The sequence below is a fragment of the Trachurus trachurus genome, assembly GCF_905171665.1.
Source record: "Trachurus trachurus genome assembly, chromosome: 4".
NCBI classification, from domain to species: domain Eukaryota; kingdom Metazoa; phylum Chordata; class Actinopteri; order Carangiformes; family Carangidae; genus Trachurus; species Trachurus trachurus.
Window position 1 is genome coordinate 17,516,209 of NC_139898.1, and position 12,968 is coordinate 17,529,176.

Sequence of the window (12,968 nt, forward strand, 5' to 3'; positions counted from 1 at the left end):
GTGGAAATTTTATCATTCCAAAGTTTTAAAGGTTGTTTTTCAAATAACTGACATTTCCAAAATATATTACCCTGTCAAATAGTCATTGTTTATTACTTACAGCTGCATAGCCGAGTGCTACTCTGTTTTTGTCTGAGGCTGAATGGTAGAAGTTTCAACTTTATGGTGCATCAAAGTGTACATGCTGTCTCATGTTTTGGTTAATCTGAGGGAAATTAAGCTAATTCATCTAACCCTTCATTTGTGAATGTCTTTGCCATCTGTTTCAACATGGTCCACTACCTATTATGTGGCTATTTCTCATTCTTGTTTAAATATTTTTTTCCTATTACATTTTTTTTTCATATCTGACTCTTCTTCCCAGGCACAACCTAATGCAGATGGCCTGGCAGTACAACCCCAAGATGCGGCCGATGTTCCACGAGATCATCGAGATGCTGCGGGAGGACCTGCACCCGTCTTTCCAGGATGTCTCCTTCTTCTACAGCGAGGAGAACAAAGTCCCTGAGACAGAGGAGTTTGACCTGGACCTGGACAACATGGAAAGCATCCCTCTGGACCCGTCTTCATACTCACAGAGAGAGGAGAGCTTAAGCAGGGACAGCGGGCCCTCGGTGGCCCTCAGGGGGAACTATGAGGAGCATGTGCCCTACACACATATGAACGGTGGCAAGAAAAACGGACGAATCTTATCGTTGCCCAGATCCAGCCCTTCCTAACATTTCCTGTTTCCTAAATGAACTTGTTTAACCCCCCCCACTCCCTTTCCCCATCCTTCTTTCTCTTCCAGTCCATTTTTCTGTATCCTTCATGTTCCTCTCATCATTTTCTAATGATTTTCTTATTCTTGGAGAAGCCCTTCAAAAAAAAAAAAGACACAGATCTCAGGACTTTTTATTTTCTTCCTCATGGCTGCCAAACATAGGCAAGCAAGGGATGCAAACATGGTGTAACAATTTTTTAAACTTTCTCCACAACACATCGGACTATCTACGTACTACCAAATTACCTATCTATTGTTTTTCACTATTGTCCACGTTTCCAGGACTCATCGTGATGGAAACGGGAGAGAGAAAAAAACAAACTGTGAACACAACAAACCTTAGACAACCAAGAAGGCTGCTTATGCTCAACCTCCTCAAGACTCGTCCCTCCTTTTCTTCCCCACCAAATCTGCATTTCCACTTTTCTGTGCTTTGTTGTTTTCTCCAAGTGAAATCTTTTTACTCAGATAGTGGCCTTTTTATATGTGGCCTATAAACAAAGAGAAGTGTCTATCAGTGCTTATACTAATTTCCATTTGAACAATGACTTAATCAGTTTGGAACGGTGGGATGACTTGTAAAGACTTGATCCTAGAACAAAACATCTATTCCTAGAGGAATGTTTTCTTTTTGTTTCATTTTTATTTTTTTGTCTTTCATTTTGGTTCTGCAGAATTCCAAACTACACACAGATTCATCAGGTGTTTGGTGAATAGTTTTAATTTATTTTCTTTTACTGTTATTTTCTCTTCTCTCTCTCTTTCAGTTTTATTTCTGTGTCCTCACTATATGGCTGAAGGATATTTAAACAGTTAAGAATTGGACAAAAGAGTTCCTCAGACTGACCAATAGCTGCTGCTTTGATATATTTTAGTGGGTATAGAACTATATCAATATATACATATATATTATATTGGTATTTCTGTACCAATATTATATATACAGTATATATATATATATAAATATATATTATATGACATACTGATGTTTTTGTAAATAGTTCATATTTGTAAGATTTGTCATCAGAAGCTTTGCTAGTATTTTGTTTTGCCAGTTTTTTTCTTTCTGGGTTTTTCTTTTTCTTTCAATTTTCCTATTTTTTATAGCCCCAGAAATCACACCAATATACCATCAGTGCTCTCTGTGTCTTATGCCTCCAGCCCCTTCCTCCCCCAAGTTCTCACCCTGTCAGGATGGGAAAGGGGGGAAAGCCCCAAAATATTGTCAACTCACTGTATTTTTTTTTTTTTTTTATAAACCTTGTTCCCACTGAGAGCTGTCAATATTTGGAGGCAACTTTACAAAACAAATACAGAAAACCAATGGAATAACCAAAAAAGCTTTATATACAAGGGGAATGAGGTCTTTCTAGGTTCAAGTGCACCTGATGCGTGTTTGTGTCCGTGTCTGCTGTCTTTCTCTGGTCAGATCACGCTGGAGTCAAAGTCTGTACGTGTTTGTTATCACAGGTTTATTATGTCTTTCATGTGATTGTGCTGGTCGTCAGTGTTAACCGTCAGTGAGGTTAGAGAGTGTGTCAAGAGCTTGTCCCGGCTTAGTGATTGTGCTTCCTTATGTTGGCATAACAGTGATGGCTTTTTAGTTGTGTCTGTGCTGCTTGAGTCAGAACAAGGTGAGGAATCAACACTTTTACTCTTTGAACTGGAGAGCAGTGGCGTTCCCTTCCTATCTGACCTGAGATCTGCCACGGGTCAGGACCTTTGTTTAAGATGGAAGCCTTTTTTAAAAAAATCAAATTCACTCATTACAGTCGTTCTGTTAGGTTTGCTATGCACCACACACACACACACACACACACACACACACACACACACACACACACACACACACACACACACACACACACACACACACACACACACCTCCTGCACTCACTCCCCCCCCCCCGCCACCTCAGTCTTTCTGAGGCCTCCCATTGGCTGCTGAACTTGCTGCTCAAAATCAGGCTGGTGGAAATTTCCACGTTTTATGGTCAAGGGCTGGAGAGAAATATGGAAAGTTCCAAGTGTATTCAGAGTCCACAGCAGGTAGCAGAGAGAGAGGAGGAGGAGGAGGAGGAGGGGGTGGGGGGTGGGGGGTCTCTGTCTCTCTTATCTTTCAGTGTGTCTGAGAGAGAGGGAGTGTGAGTGATTGTTAATCCTATTATTCTCTCTGCTATCACATGCAGTTAGGCAGTCAGGACACAGTGTGCAGCAGCTATTTCACTCAGGTCTGACATTCCAGGATTTAGTTGGAACTGCTCGTTCCCTCGCGCCCCAACCCCCACCCCCTTCCTCTGTTTTGCCCGCCTGCTGGCATAGCTGATACCATCACCAAACCCCATCAGTGACACATGATGATGATTTTTTTTTTCCTTCTTAATAATCAACTGCTAGAGACACAGTGGCTTACTTAACATTAACTCAAAGAGGAATTTGTTACATTCTTCTGTCTTGTTCCTCCTGTTGGGAATCAAAAACATTCCCTTCAACTGTACTTTTACACAAAGCTACAGAAAAAGGTTATCGGCCCTTGTTGCTGACCCCTTATTCTCCGTAGATCACTCTTTTTTCAGAACCCAAAGGTCACAGCAGAACCTCTGTAAACGCTCTACTCTCATTCTCTAACCACGTCACTCCATGATGTGAGAGGCGATAGGAGACTAGTAGAGATGATGAACTTGGGTTATTATTGGGTGGGTGGGTGGGGGGGGGGGGGGGGGGGGGGGTTATTGTGGTTGCCAATCTAGCAGAACAGCATTCAGCACTTATAGTATAGCCAAAGTGTTGGCAGCTTTCTGCCAACAACAAAAAAAACCCACAGAATTGGAGTCAGAGAAGCTGCCTCCATAACTTTACCAGTGCCTTCTCAAACCCAGAGCCACGTCCAGGCTAGTTGTATTTTGGCTAGTACAACACACAGACACACACACACACAGACACACACACAAGCGTCTGTGCTCTCTCTGTATCTCTTTTGACGAGGCAGGAGGCATAGAAATCAAAGCTCATCTGCATTTGTGTTTGGAGGCTTTGTTCCTTGCTGGAAAAAAAAAAGTAGAGGTCTTTTAGGGCTTTTAGTTTTTCTTCTTTTTAAAAAAAAATCTCTTTGTGCGTGTCAGCTTGTTGCTTGTTGCCGGCGTAAGGTTTGAACACTAAAGTTCACCCAGTGCTTTAGCGGTGACACTGCGGATTGGCCAGAGTCAGAGGCACCTGAGGTTATGATGTAGATTTTAGCAAATTATTCTTAGGAGTTACAATCTTTGGCTCTTTTTTTTACTTTGTAAATAATCTGTGACATAGTTTGGAAAATAAAAGCAGAGTAGAGAGATTTATATAAAAATGAAATCTGATGCCCGTCAGTTGTGTTGTGACACAACAGACAGAAAAATGGTGGACCTTAGCATGTGTCAGTTCCACACTATGTACTTTTCCCGCACTTCTGATCTTAACAGTAAAGTCCTCTGGCATTTATGCTTTACATCTTTGAGTGAACTTAATATTCCAGTACAAACACACTACATACTCACAGACAAAGATGGAGTTAGTATTTAGTTTGGAAGTGGGACATAGCTCTTGTCTCCACCTTGACCTAGGTTGCTTATCTTGTGGTGGTGTTCACACGCATATGCAATTTTCAATTAAGATGGTGCCCATATCTTTGAAATACCAGATATTTATTTTATTATGATCATTGTCATTGTATAAGAAGAACACAGTTAGCTTTTTAGTCGAGCATTTTTAAGGTGTTTGAGAGTGGAGCGATGTAAAAGCCTAGTTTGTTATTGTACAGGAGGAGCAGCTGGTGGTGAGCGGCAGGAGTGCTAGTTAGTTAGTTAGGTAGTTAGGTAGTTAGTTAGTAATTGTTGTCGTCTTTGTGTTTGGCCAGAGTCTACCTCAGTGCATATGGAGGAATCAGTCTAAAGAGCCTATATCAACCCCGTCTGTCACTCAGTATCCCATCATTTCAAATATTATGACTTTTAACATACATTACCAACACTGCTGATGAATTCCTTTCCCCCGTGTTGTGTTGAGTCCCTCTGCCTTCTAGTTTTCCTCACTTCCATCTTCTTCTTGTGCCCAGGGGAAGGTTTTCATAGACGCCTGCAGGATGTGGATATTGTCGGGAGCGCAGCCCCGACATATTTTGGCCCTGGTTTGTTTGTTTTTTAGATGTTGGTGTAGCATTTTAAAGAACAAACACTCATGATTTTCAAGTATTATTCCCTCTAGCACTTATTAAATGTGGAACATCAGATAGTAAATTGGCTTTAGGGACAGTCTGTCCTTATGACTCTTACTACAGTTAATGAAAGTACTCACAAGAGGCCCCCCCACCCCCATTCCCCCGGGCGCTGGAAGAAGTAATGTAGCTTTGTTGTGTGCATTCCCCTTTTCCATGTGCACCAATCCTCTGGACTGTATGGAGTAGCGGCTCTACTGGTTTCTGGGGATGTGAAATTAGCATGAGTGACAACAAAAAATGTCCTGTGACTCGATGCATATCTGTGATCACCTACATGCAGCCAAGGCTTACCGGGCTCAACCATGGATCCTCATGCTTTTTTTAAAGAAAAAAAAAAAGAATCACGTCTAGACTAATCCTGTTGTTCAGCAGAAGGCCCTACTCTTCTTCTTCTTCTTCCTTACTCTGTCAGTCTGTCTCTTTGTGGTCAAAACAGTCAGCGTTCAAATCCCACATGTCCTCCAAATCGTTGTTGATTAATTTGTCTGTTTCTCTGTTCAGATTTGTTTTATTTTGTATGTATATTTTTTCTACTGTGAATATCGAGAGATAACCTTTATTTTCTGTCAATGCCATGGATTGGGTCTGTTGTGGCTGATCAGGACACGGACATCTGGGCTGGATTAAAAGTTTTAAAGAGGAGGACCCCCTCTCCCCCCTCTGCAAAGGAAAAAAAAAAAAAAAGCTGGACTGGGACAATCCTGTGTGCCATAAGAACTATTAACAGACATGAAATCTAGATTGTAACTTTTCGTCTCAGGGAGGCGGCCTGATGCTTTGTGGTCCGAGGATAAAGAGGATGAGGAGGAAGGAGAGCTACCTACCTACCTTTTATCTACGCTGACTAAAGCGCAAGTTCTCAGCATCCTTGCAGCAGCAACAACCACAACAACAACAAAAACAAAAAGCAGAATGGAGATGATAAGCCCAAGGACAAATACTCAACAACAACAAAAACCAAACACCCTTCAATCAAATTTGAAATATTTCCTCCCCCCTCCCCCCATTTGAAGATAATCAGGAATCCTCTCTGTCGGATGTGATGTGGTTTGGGCTGCCCTCTAGCGATTGGATGGGAGCGTTGCAGGTCAGGGGTGGCAAAGCTAACAGGGCCCCGACCCATAGTGCCTTGCTCAGACTAACGGCCCGCCTGACCCCTCCCACCCAGTCCACCCCTACCATACCCCCCCGTCCCTGAGCAGAACCGCCACTGACTGGCGTGTCTCCACCAATCACTAAAGAGGATTTCCCCTACTTCCCAAAACATCAATGAAAACACATGAATCATGTTGTTATGCGCTCTTTTTTCTTTAGCTGTAACTGCAGTGAAAAAGCTTGTAACTGCCTGGTGATAAAATACTGTAATTTGGGATGATATGACTTGATGATTTTTACCAAAAAAAGAAAAGGAAAATGTTGAACTTGTCTCTACTCTGCTAAGCTCTAGCTTGCTTTGTGCATGGGTTAATGAATTGTCTATACCAGTGGATAGCTTGATAATTTGATGTTTACTGATTTCGCTTCTCATCAGTCTGTTTTGACAGTGATGCCCCCAAAGCACATGCAAAAAAAAAACCCCATGACTAGCAACAGTCGTTTGCATTACAACTGGGGATTTCCATTTGAAATGCATTCAGTTGTTACATGATTTTCAAAAAACGAAAGAAAAAAAAAGAAGAAAGAACCGATTAATAAGCTCTTAACTGTAAATAGCAGCAGATCACCTTGGCTCCTGAAAAACGAAAGCACTTGATTTTAGGGAAGTTTTAAGTTTGTTTTGTTGAATTCTGACCTAAAAAAAAGTGGTTGGACAGAGCGTGCTAGTAATGCAGCGCAGGGTGAGAACAAAGTATTGTATGTATTATTGTTTTGTTTTAAAGGAAAGAAAAAAGTATTACATTTTAGAGATGTTGATTTCTATTTCTTTTAGCCAAAGTAGGGAGGGCAAATACAATTACCTTTTCTGACTGTAAACTTTTACTACTCTTGTACATTATGAATTTAACATTGTTATCAATGTGTACATAACTTTTTTTCTAAATTTAAAAATATAGATTTTTTTTTGTTTGTTTTTTGTTTTTGTTCATGACACAACCCACTAGACAGACAACAGCAGAGTCAAGTCTGTCAATGAATTTTAAACAGGAGCAGCACAACTCCAGTCTGAGGGCTTAACCCTGTGTAACGAGACATCAACAGTATGTGGCCTGAAACGTTTCGCAGTGAACCCTGCTCTTAATCCAATGCATGTTCTGAATGTTGGCCCAACAAGAGGTCAGACATCTGAACCACCCCGCCCAGCCACAGCAACATGTCACCCATAAAGCCTTTTTCTTGTATCACAAATACATCACCGATCACAGATGATGTTGTCTGGAATTGTTTCTGACGGGAGAGGTTTGTTAAGTTTGCAAATGTGTATATGTTCTTTTTTTTTTTCTTTTTTTTTGTGTATGTGAAAAACTGGAAAAGACCACTGTACATCCTTTTGAAAGAAGAGGAAACATGAGTGATAAAATCCTGAATAAGCTAAAAAAAAGAAGAAAAGAAACATTTACTGATGGTTCAACAACCATACATCTTTAAGTTTCGACTGTAAAGCTGGAGCTGTTAAACCTGAGTTTGACACGTTGGGAAATATACACTCTTTTTGCTTTCTAGGTCCCTATCTCTCTCATGCATCTCTGCTGAACATTAATCCACAGCTCACAGCCTCTTAGCTTAATTTAGGTTAGCAAAACGGCAAACCAGTGGAATCAAAATCCACCAAGCAGTAGTTCTGTATCTTGTTTGTTAAATCTGTACAAAAGAAGTAGACGAAAAATATAAATTTTGTCATTTGACAAAAGAAACAGAACATAACACTTTAGTCAGTGAGATTTTTGGGTAGCTTTTTTAAGTCATTATGTTAAGATACGCTAACCTAGGATAAACTGTTTCTTCTGTTTAAAGGGCAGAGAGTGGCGTCACTCTTTGAATCCCTGTCAGACCGTGAGCAGGCTTCTTTTCCCCAAAATATCAGGCTGTTCCCTCGAGGAGGCTGAGTGTAAACGCCTTCAGCTGTAAATGAACCAAGTACTATGTGTCAGTAGTCGTGCGATGATGAAGTGTCCATGTTTGTTTTATTGATGAGGGAGAGAGACGCTGCTGTCCGTCAGACAGACAGAGGGGGGGTGGGGGTGAAGACAAAAAGCGGAGGAAAAGCAGCCTCTTCTTAACTCGTAAGTCACCTGTCGGTCCAGTGGTCTGCTCCAGTTTACACACCAATACCTTCTATCTGTCTCTGTCTTGTTCCCTGTGCTGTACGTTGTTTAAAAATCAGTGGAGTTGTGTCTTGTGTTGTCCTCAGTTGAAGTCTTCACCATGGCTTTCTTTGTCTTGCTGCTCCTCTTCCTCTCTGCGTCCTTCGAGTCTCTTTCCTCTCCTCGGTTGCACACATAGGTGCCCCCATCCCTCCCTTCCCAGAATGCTGTGTGTAGTCTTGCAGGATACCTCTTTTATTATGTCATGTTATTTGCCGACTGATATGCTGATGTATTAATTTTGGGATATGTTGTGTATACATTATGTTGAGACATCGGTGCGTATGCAGACAGCAGGTCTATATGTGTGTATGTACAGTCCAAACCCTCAAACCCCCGCAACCCACAGAAGATCGCTTCATCCCTCACACTGGATCCAAATGTGCCATTATCTTTATGTATCACATATATCAACATATTTGAACACATACACACACAAACGCACACACACACGCACACAGAAATACATACATATTGTACAGGATCAAAAATGTGCCATGACTAAATGAACGCTTGACAATTTATTTTTTCTATGTTTTCAAAGGAGAGTCAAGTAGTGACATGTACAGAAAATGTTGCAATGATATGATAATAAAAAATCTTGCTGTGTGTAAATTATTCAACAATTAACTGTTTATATTAAAATTATGAATAAAATTATTGGAGAATATTGTCTACTCGCGCTTCTTAACTATGAAATAAGACTGAGATACAGTTCCCAGAGCTCAGGAGACAAAAGAGCCCTAAAATGAACACAAATTACCGGATTTTTAGGGGCTTTACTTTTAGTATAAAGGTATTTTTTGGTTCTTTGGTATGCCTACTAAAATAATAAGATCACAAATATTAGGTACTTCCCTTCAGGTAGTAGAGAAGGTTAGTGATTTTCTGTTTTGTTTTCAGTGGTCAGCTTGCTTTTATCACATCAGATCTGATGCAAATGTAAAGGGAGGAAAGAAACAAACCAAAGAAAAGCAAATGTAATGTACAATGGCATGCAAAAGTTTTGGCACAGTTAAGCAAGTGGAAATTGAAATGATCTCCAAAAGGCATAAAGTTAAAGATGATGCATTCCCTTTTTAAACTATATACAGTATGTGTATAATATATATTTTCATCTTTTTCATTTTCAAAATGACAGAAAAGGAAACAAACCCGCAGCAAAGGTTTGGGCACCCTGCATATAGTTAGTACCTAGCCCCTCCTTCGGAAACTATCACAGCATGTAAATTGTAAATATCTTGTCTGACACCTTGGTCAAAGTTATCTGAGAGCTCACGTCTCCTGGGTTTCCTGTTCTTTTGCAGGGTGCTGCTTTATTTCACTTATAACAAAAATAATTCACTGATATGTCTTAAAATATTGCAAAAGAATGTTTCATATTTAACTTGATGCCTTTTGAAGATCATTTAATCTTCCACTTGCTTAACTGTTCACTATACATTTTGACCAGGGGTGCCCAAACTTTTGCATGCTATTCTATATATAACTGTATATATTTATATATACAACTTTTAATCAACTTTTTTTTGCAGAATCGCCACAGAACTGAAGATAGGCTACAGTACATGCTGCCTCTACAGTGAAATGTCTCTTACTCACGCTCACTGAACTATATTTCCTGTGCCATTTTGAACATGTGCACCTCAGTGTTCATTCACACACTCAGACCTCAAAGTAGAAGGTGGTTGGTGAGCAGTCAACATTGCTGCGTTGGGGTGTAGTTCTGAAACCATTCGTAACACTGTTTCTCAGGCCTGTGCATTGGGCGTGCAGCTGCAGCAGCTACAGTACATCACACCAACTCGCATCCAATCCTGAATCATCATCATCATCTCCTCTTCTTCTTCTTCTTCTTCTTCTTCCGGCCTGTGAGGTCACAACTAACAAACCTGGTTGCTCATTGTCAACAGGAGACTTTGCTTCCTTACTGTAGTTGCATTTGTGCTACAGTGCTGTGCTGGTGTCAAGAGTGTGAATTGCCATAACATGTTTGCAAGCAGCAGTGATGTGTGAAACTGCTTGTTCTGGCCAATCAGCTGCGCCTCTTCCTCTCAGACTGAGAAAAAGAGGAAGCGAGGTTGAGAGGCTGTGGCTGACTGCTGGCTCTCTGTGCTTGAGTGAGGACGAAACTGAAGTTCTCACACAGCGTATAGCCACACTTAAAGGATCTTTAACCTGCCCTTTCTCCTCCTCTGTGGCTTCATTCTGCTGCTCAGAAAGGATTTAAATCCACCATCTGTTCTCTATCATCAAATGTAAGTTGAATATCTGTTGTTTTTCTGAGCAATGTCATGAACTTTTGTTGCTTTCAGGCACTTCTCTCTGCACCAGGGCCCATTTCAATCCACACTTTTGTTTTGTCTGAGGTGTTTTCTGCACTGGTTTTCTCTGTCTGATACATTTCCACTTACCATCCCTGCATCAGCGTGTTCCCTCCTCACTCCCCGGTCTCTGGGAAAGTTGGGAGACTTTTCCACTTCACATGCACTGAGCTCAACTTGACAGTCATCTGTGATTACATTTGTGCAAAATTAAGAAGTACGGTGGTTGTAACAGTTGTTACCTAAGGCAGAGCAGCTGCAGCGGTGAGATGTGTGTGCAGGATTTTACTCTCAAACTACTTTACGTTGCTTCTTCTATCTGTGACAAAAGAAACATTTAAGTTTCTCGAACTTTCATTGCATATACTTCCTTCTGATTTTCTGAAGCAGCCACTGACACATTACTCTTGGAAGGCACTGTACTAATCTGAGTGTTTTCTGACTCATTACTCATTCTCTTACTCCACTTTTCACCCCTGTGTCATTTCCTAACACAAGCTTTTCTGGTTGTCATTTCACTCGGCTTACAAAATGTCTGCAGAGAAGATCTGTTTCCACCATAAACTTGGAGTTCCATAGATATTTAAGAAAAGTAGAGTTTCTCCAAAATAACAGGACAGTGACCTGCATGTGTTCTGTGTTGTCGTCACCACTTCCTGATAAAACTTACATCGTAAAAATGCAAATAAGTTTCTACCATTTGTTTTGGAGACATCATTTATCAGAAAAAAAATGAAAATGGTTAGCATGTCTGAAACCAAGCTCTTTCTATTTTTAACACCTTTTTTTCTCTCTGTTCCAACTGTCTTCTTTTTTCCTTTTTTTTTTTTTACTCTCCTGTTCTTTTCTCACTCCTCTGGAGTCTTAAAGAGAGGTAATCCCCAACCAACAGTTCCCTGAACCCAGCCTTGGACTTTCTCTCTCTCCCTCTCTCTCTTTTCTGGACTCCCCTCCCTCCCTACCAACCCCCCTCCCCCCACAAACCTTCCCCTCGCTGGGTGCCAGAGCTCCAGTGTGTGCGAGCTCCAGTTCCCAGCTGGCCTCCCCACTGCGCTGCTCCTATGGCGGACTCTCCTCTTAACAACTCCTGGCCGTCTTTCTCCAAACTCTGGATGAAGCGATGGTCTTTCAAGAGAGGTATGAGAGAACTCATGTCTTTAGATTCCCCAGTTTTTTTTTGGTTTGTTGGAAAAACTTAACTGGGAGGAGAGCTGTCATTCAGCAGAGGTCGTGGATTGGATGTGACCTTAGGATGTCGTGATGTGGGTGTCTTTGCTTTGCTTTTCTTCCCATCATCTTTCATTCATTTTGTTTGTGATATAGTTGTTTACCATTTTGACCTGCTTGAGGTTTGTGGTGGATGATGGTTGCAGCCTTTCACATGGCAGTTTGGTGCAAGGTATAGCGAGTCATTTCTACCCCTGGTGCATTGTTTGAGATGAGATTGATAATGCACAAATGTCACCACTCGAAGCCTCTGATTCTTTATGTGATAAGCATCATTTTGTGTCTCTAGTTATGCTGTTGTAACCTGTTGCAGTAAATGTACTTACAGTAATGAGGTTTGGTGTAGTGTTGATGTGATTTTTCCAGTTTTCTGACATAAACACTGACAAGTGGAGTTTCATACACACAACAGATGTTAATTATTCTCTCATATCCAGCTGTATTACACACATAACTTAAGTTATTTCATGCCCTCTGTCCCCATGCTGTTATCATCAGAGAAATGTGACATTTTAGACATAAAGAAGCCGAGTAGGAAGCCTCCATTTTGCTTCAGTCGTAGTGCCTGTGTAGCTTGGAGCTTTGAAACTGTAGTCAGACAAATTTCTGATCAAAGAGGATCTGCGAGATGACAGTTGTTTTGATCTGCGACTCAACCTCAGATCTAACAGCTTCTGTGTTCTGTTTTCACCTACACACAGCATCTGTCATGCACACACACACACACACACACACACACACACACACACACACACACACACACACACACACACACACACACACACACACACACACACACACACACACACACACACCAAGGCGGTGAATGGTCACTGAGACCTAAATCCAAACACTGTTTGTTGCAGAGCCAAAGTTGTCATAAAGTATGATATATTGAGTGCTGAATAATGAATCTATTTTAGATGCATAACACAATGACTTTTATCTTGTCATCTGTGGTTTCCGTAGCGTGCCGTGGACACATGCCTTGTCTAAATCTGTGTCCATTGTAATATCATCCACATGTATGTTGTAAATAATCAACTGACCTCATCATATGATGCCCAAGTTCCTCTTGTGACTGTCTCTTAGCTTTGCAAACA

The 12,968-nt window shown here is 41.1% G+C and overlaps 1 protein-coding gene across 1 annotated transcript in view; it reads left to right on the plus strand.

Moving 5' to 3' along the window:
* The window catches only part of insrb (insulin receptor b), an 88,293-nt gene extending 79,500 nt beyond the window's left edge, over positions 1-8,793 (plus strand). The window contains exon 24 of the mRNA XM_083970492.1: positions 365-8,793. Coding sequence (XP_083826618.1) covers positions 365-719 — 355 coding nt within the window. The 3' untranslated portion in view covers positions 720-8,793. The remainder of the gene's footprint in view (positions 1-364) is intronic.
* Positions 8,794-12,968: the final 4,175 nt, after the last annotated feature.